The following is a 14,520-nucleotide window of genomic DNA, read 5'->3' as shown; positions in this document are numbered from 1 at the left end:
TCTTGCTTCAGCCTCCCAAGTAGCTGGGACTTCAGGCGCCCGCCACAATGCCCAGCTATTTTCTTTTTCCAGTTTTTGGCTGGGGTTGGGTTTGAACCTGCCACCTCTGGCATATGGGGCCGGCGCCCTACCCCTTTGAGCTACAGATGCCACTCCCCCAGCTATTTTTTGGTTGTAGTTGTCATTGTTGTTTGGCAGGCCTGGGCTAGATTGAAACCCACCAGCTCTGGTGTATATGGCAGGCGCCTTGGCTGTAGCCTTAGCAGCTTGTGCTATAGGTGCTGAGCCTAAAGGTTTTTTTTGTTTGTTTTGTTTTTTTGAAATAGAGTCTCATTATGTCGCCCATGTCGCAGCTCACAGCAACCTCAAACTCTCGGGCTTAAGTGATTCTCTTGCCTCACCCTCTCAAGTAGCTGGGACTATAGGTACCTGCCACAGTGCCTGGCTATTTTTTTTTTTTTTTTTTTGTAGAGACAGAGTCTCACTACTTTATGACCCTCAGTAGAGTGCCTTGGCATCAAACAGCTCACAGCAACCTCCAACTCCTGGGCTTAAGTGATCCTCCTGCCTCAGCCTCCCGAGTAGCTGGGACTACAGGCGCCTGCCACAACGCCCAGCTATTTTTTGGTTGCAGTTTGGCCGGGGTCGGGTTTGAACCCGCCACCCTCGGTATATGGGGCCGGCGCCTTACCGACTGAGCCACAGGCGCCGCCCCATTGCCTGGCTATTTTTTATTGCAGTTGTCATTGTTGTTTAGCTGGCCCTGGCTGGGTTCAAACCTGCCAGCTTTGGTGTATGTGGCTGGCGCCGTAAGTAGGCGCCAAGCCTGAATTAAAGATTTTTAAGATTTTTTTGAGACAGAGTCTCTGTTGCCCTTGGTAGAGTGCTGTGGCATCATACCTCATAGTCACCTCAAACTCTTGGGGTCAAGTGATCCTCCTGCCTTAGCCTCCTGAGTGGCTGGGGCTACAGGTACCTACCACACCAGGGTAGTTTTTTTATTTTTAGTAGTGACAGGGGCTTGGCATTACTCATGCTGGTTTTGAACCCCTGAGCTCAAGGTATCCACCTGCATCAGCCTTCCAGAGTGTTAGATTATAGGCACGAATCACTGTGCAGGCCAAGAATTTTTTTTTTTTTTTTTTTGAGACAGAATCTATAAGACAGTGGGGGCCTGAAACTGGAAGGTGGCATCAGTGGCTTCTGCAGCACTGGCTCTGCTCCTCACTTTGACCTGGGCATCTGGTTTATTGGAAGTCAACTGACTGTCCATACCTTCCAAGCATTTCTTAGTACATGTTTTATTTCATGGTTATAAGGAAAAGAGTGCTTTGGCATCATAGCTCACAGCAACTTCAAACTCCTGGGTTCAAGCAATCTTGCTTTAGCCTCCCAAGTAGCTGGGATTATAGGTGCCTGCCACAGTGCCTAAGTTTTAATATTCTGTCTCAAAAAAAAATAAAAATAAAAATAGCTGGGCATTGTGGCAGGTGCCTGGAGTCCCAGCTATTGGGAGGCTGAAGCAAGAGAATTGGTCGAGCCTAGGAGTCTTGAGGTTGCCATGAGCTGTAATGCCATGGTGCTCTCTTTTTATTTATTTTTTTTGCAGTTTTTGACCGGGGCCAGTTTTGAACCTACTACCTCTGGTATATGGGGCCGGCGCCCTACTCACTGAGCCACAGGTGCTGCCCTGCCATGGCACTCTCTTGAGGGTGACAAAGTGAGACTCTGTCTTTTTTATTTATTTATTTATTTATTTATTATTTTTTTTTTTTGAGAGAGAACCTCAAGCTGTCACCCTGGGTAGAGTGCCATGGCATTACAGCTCACAGCAGCCTCCAACTCCTGGGCTTAAGCGATTCTCTTGTCTCAGTCTCCCAAGTAGCTGGGACTACAGGTGCCTGTCACAACAATTGGCTATTTTTTGGTTGCAGCCATCATTGTTGTTTGGTGGGCCCGGGCTGGATTCGAACCTGCCAGCTCAGGTATATGTGCTGGCCCTTAGCCACTTGAGCCACAGGCGCTGAGACGAGACTCTGTCTTTAAAAAACAAACAAAAAAAGATTTTAATTATGTTCGTCTAAGACTCTGCTTAGGTATTTTTATTTATTTGTTTGTTTATTTATTTATTTTTTTGTGGTTTTTGGCCCGGGTTAGGTTTGAACCCACCATCTCCTGCATATGGGACCGGCGCCCTACTCCTTGAGTCACAGGCGTGGGCCTGTTTGTTTATTTTTTGAGACAGAGTTTCATTTGTCACCCTCGGTAGAGTGCTGTTTTGTCATAGCTCACAACAACCTCCAACTCCTGTGCTTAAGCAATTCTCTTGCCTCAGCCTCCCAAGTAGCTGAGACCAGAGGTGCTCACCACAATGCTGGCTATTTTTTTTAGAGATGAGGTCTTGCTCTTGCTCTGGCTCTGGCTCAGGCTGGTCTCGAACCTTTGAGCTCAGGCGGTCCACTGGCCTCAGCCTTCCAACATTCTGGGATTACAGGCGTGAAGCACTGCACCCGGCCAGGTATTTTTTTTTGAATGCCAACTGCTTTGTATTAGATTATTATATCAGAGAAAGAATGACAGTGTTCACGGAAGCAATTATTTTCATAAGAGTATCATAGAAAAACATCTCTGTACGTGAGTGTTAACATACAAAGTACTAGGGGTGCCTGTCATATTTCAAAACACCTGCATCTCATTCCTGCTGACCACTCTGTATAAAGTGTATAGCTCTGGTCATGTTGTCATTGTGGAGTGTTGTCATTGACCTCTGGCTTTAGAAGTTAGACTCTGATGTGTTTACTGGTGGTTTTCTTTGTATTTATCCTGCTTTGGGATAGTTTGCCGAACTTCCAGGATTTATTTGATTTTTTTCATCAAATTTGGGGGTTTTGGTCACTCTTCAAACATTTTCCTGCCCTGTCATTACTCTTTTCTCCCAAGGTTCATGAGTTCCTATAGCTTTGTTCATTTTTCATTCAAATTTATCTTCAGATTGTATAGTTTTTTTTTTTTTTTTTGGCCGGGGCTGGGTTTGACAGATTGTATAGTTTTTATTAACTTGCTTTTAGGTTAGCAAGTTAACCTTTTCCTATTTCCTTCTGCTGATAACTTCATCCAGTTTTTCATTTCAGTTTTACTTTTTACTTTGAAAACTTCCTTTCAATTTTTCTTTATAATTGGTGTTGCTCTGTTGAGATTTCCTGTCCCTTCATTTGTTGAACTCTTCACTGATGACTCCTGAATGCAGAGCTCTCGCTCTGGCCCCCTCTTCAGGCCTAGATCGGATACCCCCTACTTGCTAGAGGGCTTTGCTGGGCTGTCTCAGTCATTTCTGACTTCCTTCCAGTTTTCCTTCAGGCTTCCCCTTGCTGGTTCCCTCACAGGTGTCACCTTCACCAATTTACCCAAGCCAGAAATCTGAACCTTACGCTGATAACCTTCCCTTCTTCCATTCAATTCCTGCCTTCTCACGCTACTGCTAGCAAGAGCTATGAGGATCTCAGCTGGACAGTGTGCTCCATCCTATCTCCATGCTCCTGGCCCATCTCAGCCCCCAGCTTTCATTTGGGTGACCGATTCTCTTGCTTCTTCTTGCATAATGATGTTCAACAGGGCTTGATGCCTCCTGCCTCAGCCTGTGGCTTTCCAGGGCTGTTGTAGTGGTGTCCACACTCCTTAGCAAACATGAGCCCTGTTTCTGGGCTCCGTTGGCCTCTCCAGCCTCCTCTTCCATTTTCCTGTTTGCTTACTAGGCTCTGGCCTCTGGCTCCCAGTGTCCTTCCTTCATCCCGGCTCCTCTTACCCGTGGCCGTCTCTCAGAGCATGTGTGGCAGGCTAACTTGACTCCCCTCTGGAGTGGCTTTGTCTTCTGCGTTCCTTGCTTTTCCTTTTTCATCTTCTTTTTTTTTTTTTTGAGACAGAGTCTCACTTTATCACCCTTGGTAGAGCGTGGTGGCGTCATAGCTCACAGCAATCTCCAACTCCTGGGGTTGGGCGATTCTTTGCCTCAGCCTCCCGAGTAGCTGGGACTACAGGCGCCCACCACAATGCCTGGCTATTTTTTTGTTGCAGTTTGGCAGAGGCCCGTATATGGGGCCAGCTCCCTACCCACTGAGCCACAGGTGCTGCCCAGAACCCTGTCTTTTAACTTAAGTGACTGTTGTGTTCTGAGTGTCCAGAATGGGGCCTGGCATGTAAGACTGATTAAAGTTTATTTAATGAGCGAATGGGTACGTCCAGCGTCTAGCTGAATTGGTGGCATCTGTAAATGATGCTTTTCTCATTTTAATTGACTATCTGGATTAGCAGTGCTAATTTCCTCAAAACCGAATAACAAGAGGAATTTGGCTGATGAGAAGTTTTAAACCTAGTGAGTGTTTCTTAAATATTTTATTAAACCTTGGTTGTTGGGGCTTGTTTCAGGTCGCAAAGGAGTTTGGCTTCCAAAATAATGGCTTCTCAGTTTACATCAATAGAAACAAGACTGGAGAGATAACAGCATCATCCAACAAATCCCTCAACTTGCTAAAAATCAAGTAAGTGTCCTGCAGGGAGAAAGCAGGGAATGGGGGGAGTGATGGCCACATGATTTCACTGAGTTTGCCCAGTTTTGTCCTGTTTCCTCCTCATGCCACTTAGATGATAGTCTTGTTAGGTGACCAACATATAGGCATTGTGGCTTGGTGCCTATGGCTGAAGTAGCTAAGGCGCCAGCCACATACACCTGAGCTGGCAGGTTCAAATCCAGCCCAGGCTTGCCAAACAACAATGACGGCTGCAACCAAAAAATAGCTGAGCATTGTGGCAGGTGCCTGTAGTCCCAGCTACTTGGGAGGCGGAGGCAGGAGAATCGCTTAATCCCAGGAGTTGGAGGTTGCTGTGAGCTGTGATGCCACGGCACTCTTCCGAGGGTGACAGCTTGAAGCTCTGTCTCAAAAAAAAAAAAAAACAAAAAGGGCGGCGCCTGTGGCTCAAGGAGTAGGGCGCTGGTCCCATATGCCGGAGGTTGCAGGTTCAAACCTAGCCTCGGCCAAAAACCACAAAAAAAAAAAAAAAAAAAAAAAAAAATATATATATATATATATATGCATCATATTGCTTTTCTGTTGTTCAGCAGTTACATTGAATCTGCAGTTGCTGTTAAGCAGATTTGACTGATTGCAGAATCCTAGAGTATGTGTCAATAAAGAGGGAGAGGCACAGGTCCTTGTGGGTGCTGGGGAAAGTTGCACATTTGGCTACAGCTCTGGGAAAGGAAATCTCATCAGCCCTGCTTGCTTAGGTGGGAGGGGCCAGGAGTGCATTGGCCCATTGTCCACCCCTTGGAGTTGATCAGTTAGATGTGTTGGTAGGGCTTCCAGTACACAGAAACCTCTGACTGTTAGCCTACTGTCTGTTGTGAGTTATTACTAGAATGCAGCCACATTGAGTTGTCCACGTTTATGCTCACGTTACAAGGGCAGAGAGAAGTAGTAACAGACCATGTGCCTGCCAGGCTGAAATATTTACTTTTTGGCCTTTTTTTTTTTTTTGTAGAGATAGAGTCTCACCTTACCACCCTCGGTAGAGTGCCATGGCATCACACGGCTCACAGCAACCTCAGCTCTTGGGCTTACATGATTCTCTTGCCTCAGCCTCCCGAGTAGCTGGGACTACAGGCGCCCACCACAACGCCTGGCTATTTTTTGCAGTTTGGCCGGGGCTGGGTTTGAACCTACCACCCTCGGTATATGGGGCCGGCGCCCTACTCACTGAGCCACAGGTGCTGCCCTCCTTTTTGGCCTTTTACAAAACACATATGCTGACTCCTATCTCAGCTGTCTGTCACCTGCTTATATATCTGTGAGTTCAGCCCTTAGGGTAGGTGGTCAGTTTTCACCTTGGGCTGCCAGCAGCACAGAGCTGTGGGCACTCATTGAGGGATGGGGCTGGCCTTGCTGGCAGTTAGCCATGTGCCTATTTACCAGCCAGAGGCTGTTGTGGCAATTTGGTCATTTTAAGGTTCATAGCAATTATAGCATTCACTTACTTGCTTTTCAACAAAGATTACTGGGGACCTACCATTTGCCTACTCCTGTATTAGATTAAGCCTTTTTATTGTTTATATCCATTTCAGACTAGTCAAGGGTCATCTTTTCTCCAGCTTGTAAAAGGGCTTTTGTGTCTTTTTTTTTTTTCTTATGAGACAGAATTTCACTTTGTTGCCCTCCATAGAGTACCAGAGTCATAGCTCATTGCTACCTTAAACTCCTGGGCTCAAGCGATCCTCAGCCTCCCCAGTAGCTGGGACTATTGGCACCCACCACAGCACCCAGTGATTTTTAGAAACTGGGTCTCACTCTTGCTCAGGCTGGTCTCTTAACTCCTGAGCTCAGGCAATCCACCCCTCTTGACCTCCCAGAGGGGCTTTTGTGTCTTGAGAACCATTTCTCAAGAATGTTCTGCAAGTTTGGATTCACAATCCACTGCTTGTTGGCCGTGAGCTGGGAGCCACCTAACCTCCCTGGGCCACACTGTCCTTGTGTGTGTTGGGTAGCAGTGCCTTCTTGGCTTGCATACCATCTGCATATATGGTGGGCACTGGGAAAACAATAGCTGTGGTTTATTTGTTTGTTTGTTTGTTTTATTTTATTTATTTATTTTTTGAGACAGTCTCAAGCTGTCTCCCTGGGTAGAGTGCTGTGGCATCACAGTTCACAGCAACCTCCAACTCCTGGGCTTAAGCGATTTTCCTGCCTCTGCCTCCCAAGTAGCTGGGACTACAGGTGCCTGCCACAACACCCAGCTATATTTTGGTTGCAGCCGTTATTGTTGTTTGGCGGGCCTGGGCTGGATTTGAACCCGCCAGCTCAGAGTATGTGGCTGGTGCCTTAGCCGCTTGAGCCCAGGCACAGGACCTGTTTTTTGAGACAGAGTCTCACTATGTCACCCTTGGTAGGGTGCCATGGTATCACAGCTCACAGCAAACTCCAGCCCTTAGGCTTAAGTGATTCTCTTGCCTTAGCCTCCCAAGTAGCTGGGACTACAGGCACCTGCCACAACGCCCGGCTATTTTTTGGTTATAGTTGTCATTGTGGTTTGGCAGGCTCGGGCTGGGTTCGAACCCGCCACCCTTGCCAATTGAGCTACCAGTGCCACCCTATTTATTTTATTTTTTTCTTTTACTTATTTATTTATTTATTTATTTTGCAGTTTTTGGCCGGGGCTGGGTTTGAACCCACCACCTCCAGCATATGGGGCCGGCGCCCTACCCCTTTGAGCCACAGGTGCTGCCTGCACCCTATTTATTTTTTATTGTTGTTGCAGTTATCGTTGTTTAGTTGGCTTGGGCTGGGTTCAAACCTGCCAGCCTTGGTGTATGTGACTGGTGCCCTACCCCCTGAACTATGGGCGCCATCACAATATCTGTTTTTTTTTGTTGTTGTTGTTGCAGTTTTTGGCTGGGACCATGTTTGAATCTGCCATCTCCAGTACATGGGGCAGCGTCCTACTCCTTGAGCCACAGGCGCTGCCCAATAGCTATGCTATTTTTAGAGGGAGGCCACAGAGTGAAACACCTGTGAAGCAAACATGAGTACTGTTGTGTTGGTATACCAGTGCTGTTCTAGAAGTACAAGAACAGTTGAGTAATCCCAGAGGTAGCACTTAGAGTATGTTTCTCAGAATTAACTTAGAGTGTGTCTTTTCAATGAGACTTGTAATATTTACTGACCAATATGGATATAGACTGTGAGAACTAAGTTCTATCACTGATCAAGAATTATTTGAAACTTTTTTTTTTTTTGAGACAGAGTCTTATTATGTTGCCCTTGGTAGACTGCTATGTGTCACAGCTCACAGCAACCTCCAACTCTTAGGCTTAAGTGATTCTCTTACCTCAGCTTCCCAAGTATCTGGAACTACAGGCACCTACCACAACACCTGGCTATTTTTTTGTTGTAGTTATCATTGTTTAGCTGACCAGGGCCTCAGTGTATGTGGCCGGTGCCCAACCTTCTGAGCTATGGGCACCACCCTGAAACATCTTTTTATTTCATTTTATTTATTTTTATTTTTTTTCTTTTGTAGAGACATAGAGTCTCACTGTACTGCCCTCGGGTAGAGTGCCGTGGCGTCACACGGCTCACAGCAACCTCTAACTCTTGGGCTTATGCGATTCTCCTTCCTCAGCCTCCCGAGCAGCTGGGACTACAGGCGCCCACCACAACGCCCGGCTATTTTTTTGTTGCAGTTTGTCTAGGGCTGGGTTTGAACCTGCCACCCTCGGCATATGGGGCTGGCGCCCTACTCACTGAGCCACAGGTGCCACCCTCATTTTATTTTTTTGAGAGAGAGTCTCACTATGTTGAGTAGAGTGCCCTGGCGTCACAGCTCACAGCAACCTCAAACTCTTGGGCTTAAATAGATTCTCTTGCTTCAGCCTCCCAAGTAGCTGGGACTACAGGTGCCCACCACAGCACCCAGTTATTTCAGTGTTGTAGTTGTCGTTGTTTTAATAGAGATAGTTTCGCTCTTGCTCAGGTTGGTCTCAAATTCCCGAGCGCAGGTGATCTATTTGCCTGAGCCTCTCAGAGTGTTGGGATTACAGACGTGAGCCACCATGCCCAGCCAGTTTCTTCCATATTTTTCTTTTCTTTTTATTTATTTATTTTTTATTTGTTTTGAGACAGAATCTCACTTTGTTGTTCTCGGTAGAGTACTGTGGCATCATAGGTCACAGCAACCTCAGATTCTTTGGCTAAAGTGATCCTCCTGTCTCAGCCTTCCAAGTAGCTGGGACTACAGGCGCCTGCCACAGTGCTTAGCTATTTTTTTTTTAGAGACAGGGTCTTGCTGTTGGTCATGCTCAGGCGATCCATCTGCCTCCGTGTCCCAGATTGTTAGGATTACTTAATCCATATTTTTATTTTTATTTATTTTTATTTTTTATTTTATTTTTTTGAGACAGAGCCTCAAGCTGTTGCCCTGGGTAGAGTGCTGTGGCATCACAGCTCACAGCAACCTCCAACTCCTGGGCTCAAGCGATTCTCCTGCCTCCGACTCCCAAGTACCTGGGACTATAGGCGCCCACCACAACGCCTGTCTATTTTTTGGTTGCAACTGTCATTGTTGTTTGGCAGGCCCGGCCTGGATTCGAACCCGCCAGCTCAGGTGTATGTGGCTGGCGCCTTAGCAGCTTGAGCCACAGGCGCCGTGCCTAATCCATATTTTTAAGTGATACTTACTTTCTTTGTGCTCTCTAGAGATCTAGTCCACTGTCTTTGGCTTCCATTGTCACTGTTCTACAGTCAGTTGTAATTCTAAGTGTTTCTTTGTAGGTTACCTGCCCTCGCCCTCCCCTTCTCTGGCTACTTTTAAGATGTCTGTTTATTTTGGGGCCTATAGTTTCTGTTTGAGTTGCTCAGGTGTGGATTTGTGGTTTGTTCGTTCATTTAATCCTACTTGATGTAAACTGTGCTTTCCTTTTTTTTTTTTTTTCCCCCAGAGTCTCAAGCTGTTGCCCTGGGTAGAGTGTAGAGTACTGTGATATCATAGCTCACAGCAACCTCCAACTCTTGGGCTCAAGTGATTCTCTTGCCTCAGTTTTTTTATTTTTAGTAGAGACGGGGTCTCAATTTTGCTCAGGCTTGTCTTGAACTTGTGAGCTCAAGCAGTCCACTCCCTTGGTCTCCCAGAGTGCTAGGTTTACAGGCATGAGCTTTAGTGCCCAGGCTGAACTATGCTTTCTATATCTGCAGATTTTTTTTTTTTTTTTTATAGAGACAGAGTCTCACTGTACCGCCCTCGGGTAGAGTGCCGTGGGGTCACACGGCTCACAGCAACCTCTTAACTCTTGGGCTTACGCGATTCTCTTGCCTCAGCCTCCCGAGCAGGTGGGACTACAGGCGCCCGCCACAACGCCCGGCTATTTTTTTTTTGTTGCCGTTTGGCCGGAGCTGGGTCCGAACCCGCCACCCTTGGCATATGGGGCCGGCGCCCTACTCACTGAGCCACAGGCGCCGCCCTATATCTGCAGATTTTGAACTGCAGCTCTGCTTGTCACTTCTGAGCAATTTTTTTTTTAGGCCAGGGCTGGGTTTGAGCCCACCACCTACAGCATATGGGACCGGTGCCCTACTCCTTGAGCCACAGGCGCCGCCCTGCTTGTCACTTCTGGAAAAATTATTGGCATTATCTCTTTAACTTCCACCTCTTTCCCATTCTATTATTTCAACAATAGCATTTTGTTGTTGTTGTTGAGATGTCCCATTATGTTGCCCTCAGTACAGTGCTGTGGCATCATAGCTTACAGCAACCTCAAACTTTTGGGCTTAAGCAATTCTCTTGCCTAAGCCTCCTAAGTAGCTGGGACTACAGGCACCTGCCACAATGCCTGGCTATTTTTTTTTTTTTTTGTAGAGACAGAGTCTCACTGTACCGCCCTCGGGTAGAGTGCCGTGGCGTCACATGGCTCACAGTAACCTCTAACTCTTGGGCTTATGCGATTCTCTTGCCTCAGCCTCCCGAGCAGCTGGGACTACAGGCGCCCGCCACAACGCCCAGCTATTTTTTGGTTGCAGTTTGGCCGGGGCTGGGTTTGAACCCGCCACCCTCGGTATATGGGTCTGGCGCCCTACTCACTGAGCCACAGGCGCCGCCCAGTGCCTGGCTATTTTTTGGTGTAGTTGTCATTGTGATTTTAGCTGGCCCAGGCTGGGTTCGAACCCACCAACTTCAGTGTATATGGCTAGTGCTGTAACCACTGTGCTACGGGCACCAAGCCAACAGTAACTTTTTTTTTTTTATTTATTTTTATTTATTTATTTTATTTATTTGCAGTTTTTGGCCAGGGCCGAGTTTGAACCTGCCAGCTCTGCTATATGGGGCCGGCACCCTACTCCTTGAGCCACAGGCACCACCCAATTTTTTTTTTTTTTTTTTTTGATTAAATCATAGCTGTGTACATTAATGCCATCATGGGGCACTATACACTGGTTTTATAGACCATTTGACACATTTTCGTCACATTGGTTAACATGGCCTTCCTGGCATTTTCTTAGTTATTGTGTTAAGACATTTACATTCTACATTTACTAAGTTTCATATATACCCTTGTAAGATGCACCGCAGGTGTAATCCCACCAATCACCCTCCCTACGCCCACCTCTCCCCTCTCCCCCCCTCCTTTTTTTTTTTTTTAAGAGACAGAGTTTTGTTTTGTTGCCCTCAGTGGAGTGCCTTGCCTTGGTGTCACAGCTCACAGCACCCTCCAGCTTTTGGGCTTGGGTGATTCTCTTGCCTCAGCTTCCTGATAGCTGGTTCTTTTTTTTTTTTTTTTTTTTTTACTTGAGACAGAGTCTCACTACGTCATCCTTGGCAGAGTGCCATGGTGTTATAGCTCACAGCAACCTCAAACTCCTGGGCCCAAGTGATTCTCTTGCCTCAGCCTCCCAAGTAGCTGGGACTATAGGTTCCCACAGTGATGCCTGGTTATGTTTTTGTTTTGTTGTTGTTTTTAGCAGGGTTGGGCTGGGTTCGAACCTGCCAGCTCTCGTGTACATGGCTGGCGCCCTAATCACTGAGCTATAGGTGCCGAGCCCTGGATGGCCATTAAAAAAAAAACCATGATTGGGCGGCGCCTGTGGCTCAGTGAGTAGGGCGCCGGCCCCATATGCCGAGGGTGGCGGGTTCAAACCCAGCCCCGGCCAAACTGCAACAAAAAAATAGCCAGGCGTTGTGGCGGGCGCCTGTAGTCCCAGCTGCTCGGGAGGCTGAGGCAAGAGAATCGTGTAAATCCAAGAGTTAGAGGCTGCTGTGAGCCGTGTGACGCCACGGTACTCTACCAAGGGCAGTACAGTGAGACTCTGTCTCTACAAAAAAAAAAAAAAAAAAAAAGTAACCTAAAAAAAAACCATGATTTATTTAGTTTTTAGAGACAGAGTCTTGGCCAGGCATGGTGGCTCACGCTTATAATCCTAGCCCTCTAGCAACCAAGGCAGGTGGATTGCCCTGAGCTCAGGAGTCGAGACCAGCCTGAGCGAGAGTGAGACCTTGTCTCTATAAAAAAAAAAAAAAAATAGCTGGGCATTGTGGCAGGTGCCTTTAGTCCTAGCTACTTGGGAGGCTAAGGCAAGAGAATCGCTTATGGCCAAGAGTTGGAGGTTTCTGTGAGCTATGATGTCATGGCACACTGCCAAGGGCAACGTACTAAGACTCTGTCTCAAAAAAAAAAAAAAAGAAAATACTAGAGGAGAGTGCAGGGAAAACCCTTGAAGAGATCGGTCTGGGCGAGTATTTTATGAGGAGGACCCCCCCGGGCAATTGAAGCAGCTTCAAAAATACACTACTGGGACTTGATCAAACTAAAAAGCTTCTGCACAGCCAAGAACACAGTAAGTAAAGCAAGCAAACAGCCCTCAGAATGGGAGAAGATATTTGCAGGTTATGTCTCCGACAAAGGTTTAATAACCACAATCCACAGAGAACTCAAACGCATTAGCAAGAAAAGAACAAGGGATCCCATTGCAGGCTGTGCAAGGGATTTGAAGAGAAACTTCTCTGAAGAAGACAGGCATGCGGCCTTCAGACATATGCTCATCATCTTTAATCATCAGAGAAATGCAAATCAAAACTACTTTGAGATACCATCTAACTCCAGTGAGACTAGCCTATATCACAAAATCCCAAGACCAGAGATGTTGGCGCGGATGTGGAGAAAAGGGAACATTTTTGCACTGCTGGTGGGAATGCAAATTAATACATTCCTTTTGGAAAGAGATAGGGAGAACACTTAGAGATCTAAAAATAGATCTGCCATTCAATCCTGTAATTCCTCTACTGGGCATATACCCAGAAGACCAAAAATCACATCATAACAAAGATATTTGTACCAGAATGTTTATTGCAGCCCAATTCATAATTGCTAAGTCATGGAAGAAGCCCAGGTGCCCATCGATCCACGAATGGATTAATAAATTGTGGTATATGTACACCATGGAATATTATGCAGCCTTAAAGAAAGATGGAGACTTTACCTCTTTCATGTTTACATGGATGGAGCTGGAACATATTCTTCTTAGTAAAGTATCTCAAGAATGGAAGAGAAAGTACCCAATGTACTCGGCCCTACTATGAGACTAATTTAGGGTTTTCACATGAAAGCTATAACCCAGTTACAACCTAAGAATAGGGGAAAGGGAGGGGAGGGAGGAGGGAGGTGGGTAGAGGGAAGGGGATTGGTGGGTTTACACCAGCGGTGCATCTTACAAGGGTATATGTGGAACTTGGTAAACGGCCTGTGAAGCTAGTGAATGATGCCCCATGATCATATCAATGTACACAGCTATGATTTAATAAAAGAAAAAAGAAAAAAAATGGATACATACTTGGTCTTGGGGAATCCTAAGAGACCTGGATTTCAAGGCTTTCTTGCAGAGGCTTGCAGTGACTGTCTTTATACTGCCTGAGCTAAGTGGTGGCCTCAGCTCTATACCTGGATGTTCTAGGCAGACCTTTTGCCGCAGAGACCGAGAGGTGACTTTCTCTTTCGTTATGTAGTAGATAGAGGTAGACGGGATTCTTCTTCCATTTCTGTTTTCACCTGGAATATTGATGATGTGCAGATCCATCTGGCTTTAGGTGAAGCATTGGGCTTAGGAAACCACTTTGGGCAGGAAGATACCTAGGGAACAACTAGGGCCGAGCTCAGGGTGAGCTCCTGAGAGTAGTCTTGGCCCAGAGGCAGCTCTGAGCTCTTGTCGCCTTGGTGTTCTTGTCTGTGTTGCTGGATCTTTAGACCCATGAAGATTTCCTTTACTTTCATTAGATCTCAGCAATCTAGAATAGAATATATTTGTTATATTGATCTAGCATTTGAGGTAAGTTTTTTATAGCTGGGGGGTGTTTGGGAATATCTAATCCAGTTCTAGAAGGAGAAGTCTCTGATGGCACTTTGGCAATTTTATCCTCCTAAGTTATGGAAGGAAAAAGAGCAGACCTACCAAAGAGCTGCCACAGGCTGCAACTGTTGTGTGTTCTTGCAGCATTTGTCCTTCTGGCCTGTGTTCTTTCCATTTGTTAGATTAGTGCCCGACAGGCTCTCCTTCCAGTTGCTTCTTCCTGTGTGTGTTTGGTGTGGGCCAGCAGTTGAGCGAATACCAAGGGGCGTGCTTCCGCCTTCTCCAGAGTTACATTGAGTTTTAGTGTTATGAGCTGTCTCTGGTCTCGAGGGACCCCGGGAGTGTCTTGTGTGCTGCTCATGAGTGGATACTTGTTTCAGGTGACAGCAGTTTGCCCCACGAGTTAGGCCCAGCAACAAGTTGAAATGTAAGACTTATCCTAGGAAAAACACCCTTTATGTTGGAAGTGATGAAAAACCAGATATTACCATTGGAATTGTGACTTGTGTCAGCCTTTTGGAAGGTAGCACATCAGCAGCTTCTGAACCAAAAGCTCTTCAGTGTGATAGGGTCACTCCTAGCAATCTGCCCTGCAGAAGTGAAACTATGGATATCTGTACCTGGGTGTGTGCGGATGTTGTTC

The 14,520-nt window shown here is 46.5% G+C and overlaps 1 protein-coding gene across 1 annotated transcript in view; it reads left to right on the top strand.

Moving 5' to 3' along the window:
- NPLOC4 (NPL4 homolog, ubiquitin recognition factor) overlaps positions 1-14,520 on the top strand; it is an 85,415-nt gene that overhangs the window by 10,060 nt on the left and 60,835 nt on the right. Inside the window, exon 3 of the mRNA XM_053568082.1 lies at positions 4,423-4,535. Coding sequence (XP_053424057.1) covers positions 4,423-4,535 — 113 coding nt within the window. The remainder of the gene's footprint in view (positions 1-4,422; positions 4,536-14,520) is intronic.

This window comes from Nycticebus coucang, chromosome 18 (genome assembly GCF_027406575.1).
Source record: "Nycticebus coucang isolate mNycCou1 chromosome 18, mNycCou1.pri, whole genome shotgun sequence".
NCBI lineage: Eukaryota > Metazoa > Chordata > Mammalia > Primates > Lorisidae > Nycticebus > Nycticebus coucang.
The sequence above is the reverse complement of the archived record's forward strand: the minus strand, read 5'-3'. Positions and strand labels throughout refer to the sequence as shown.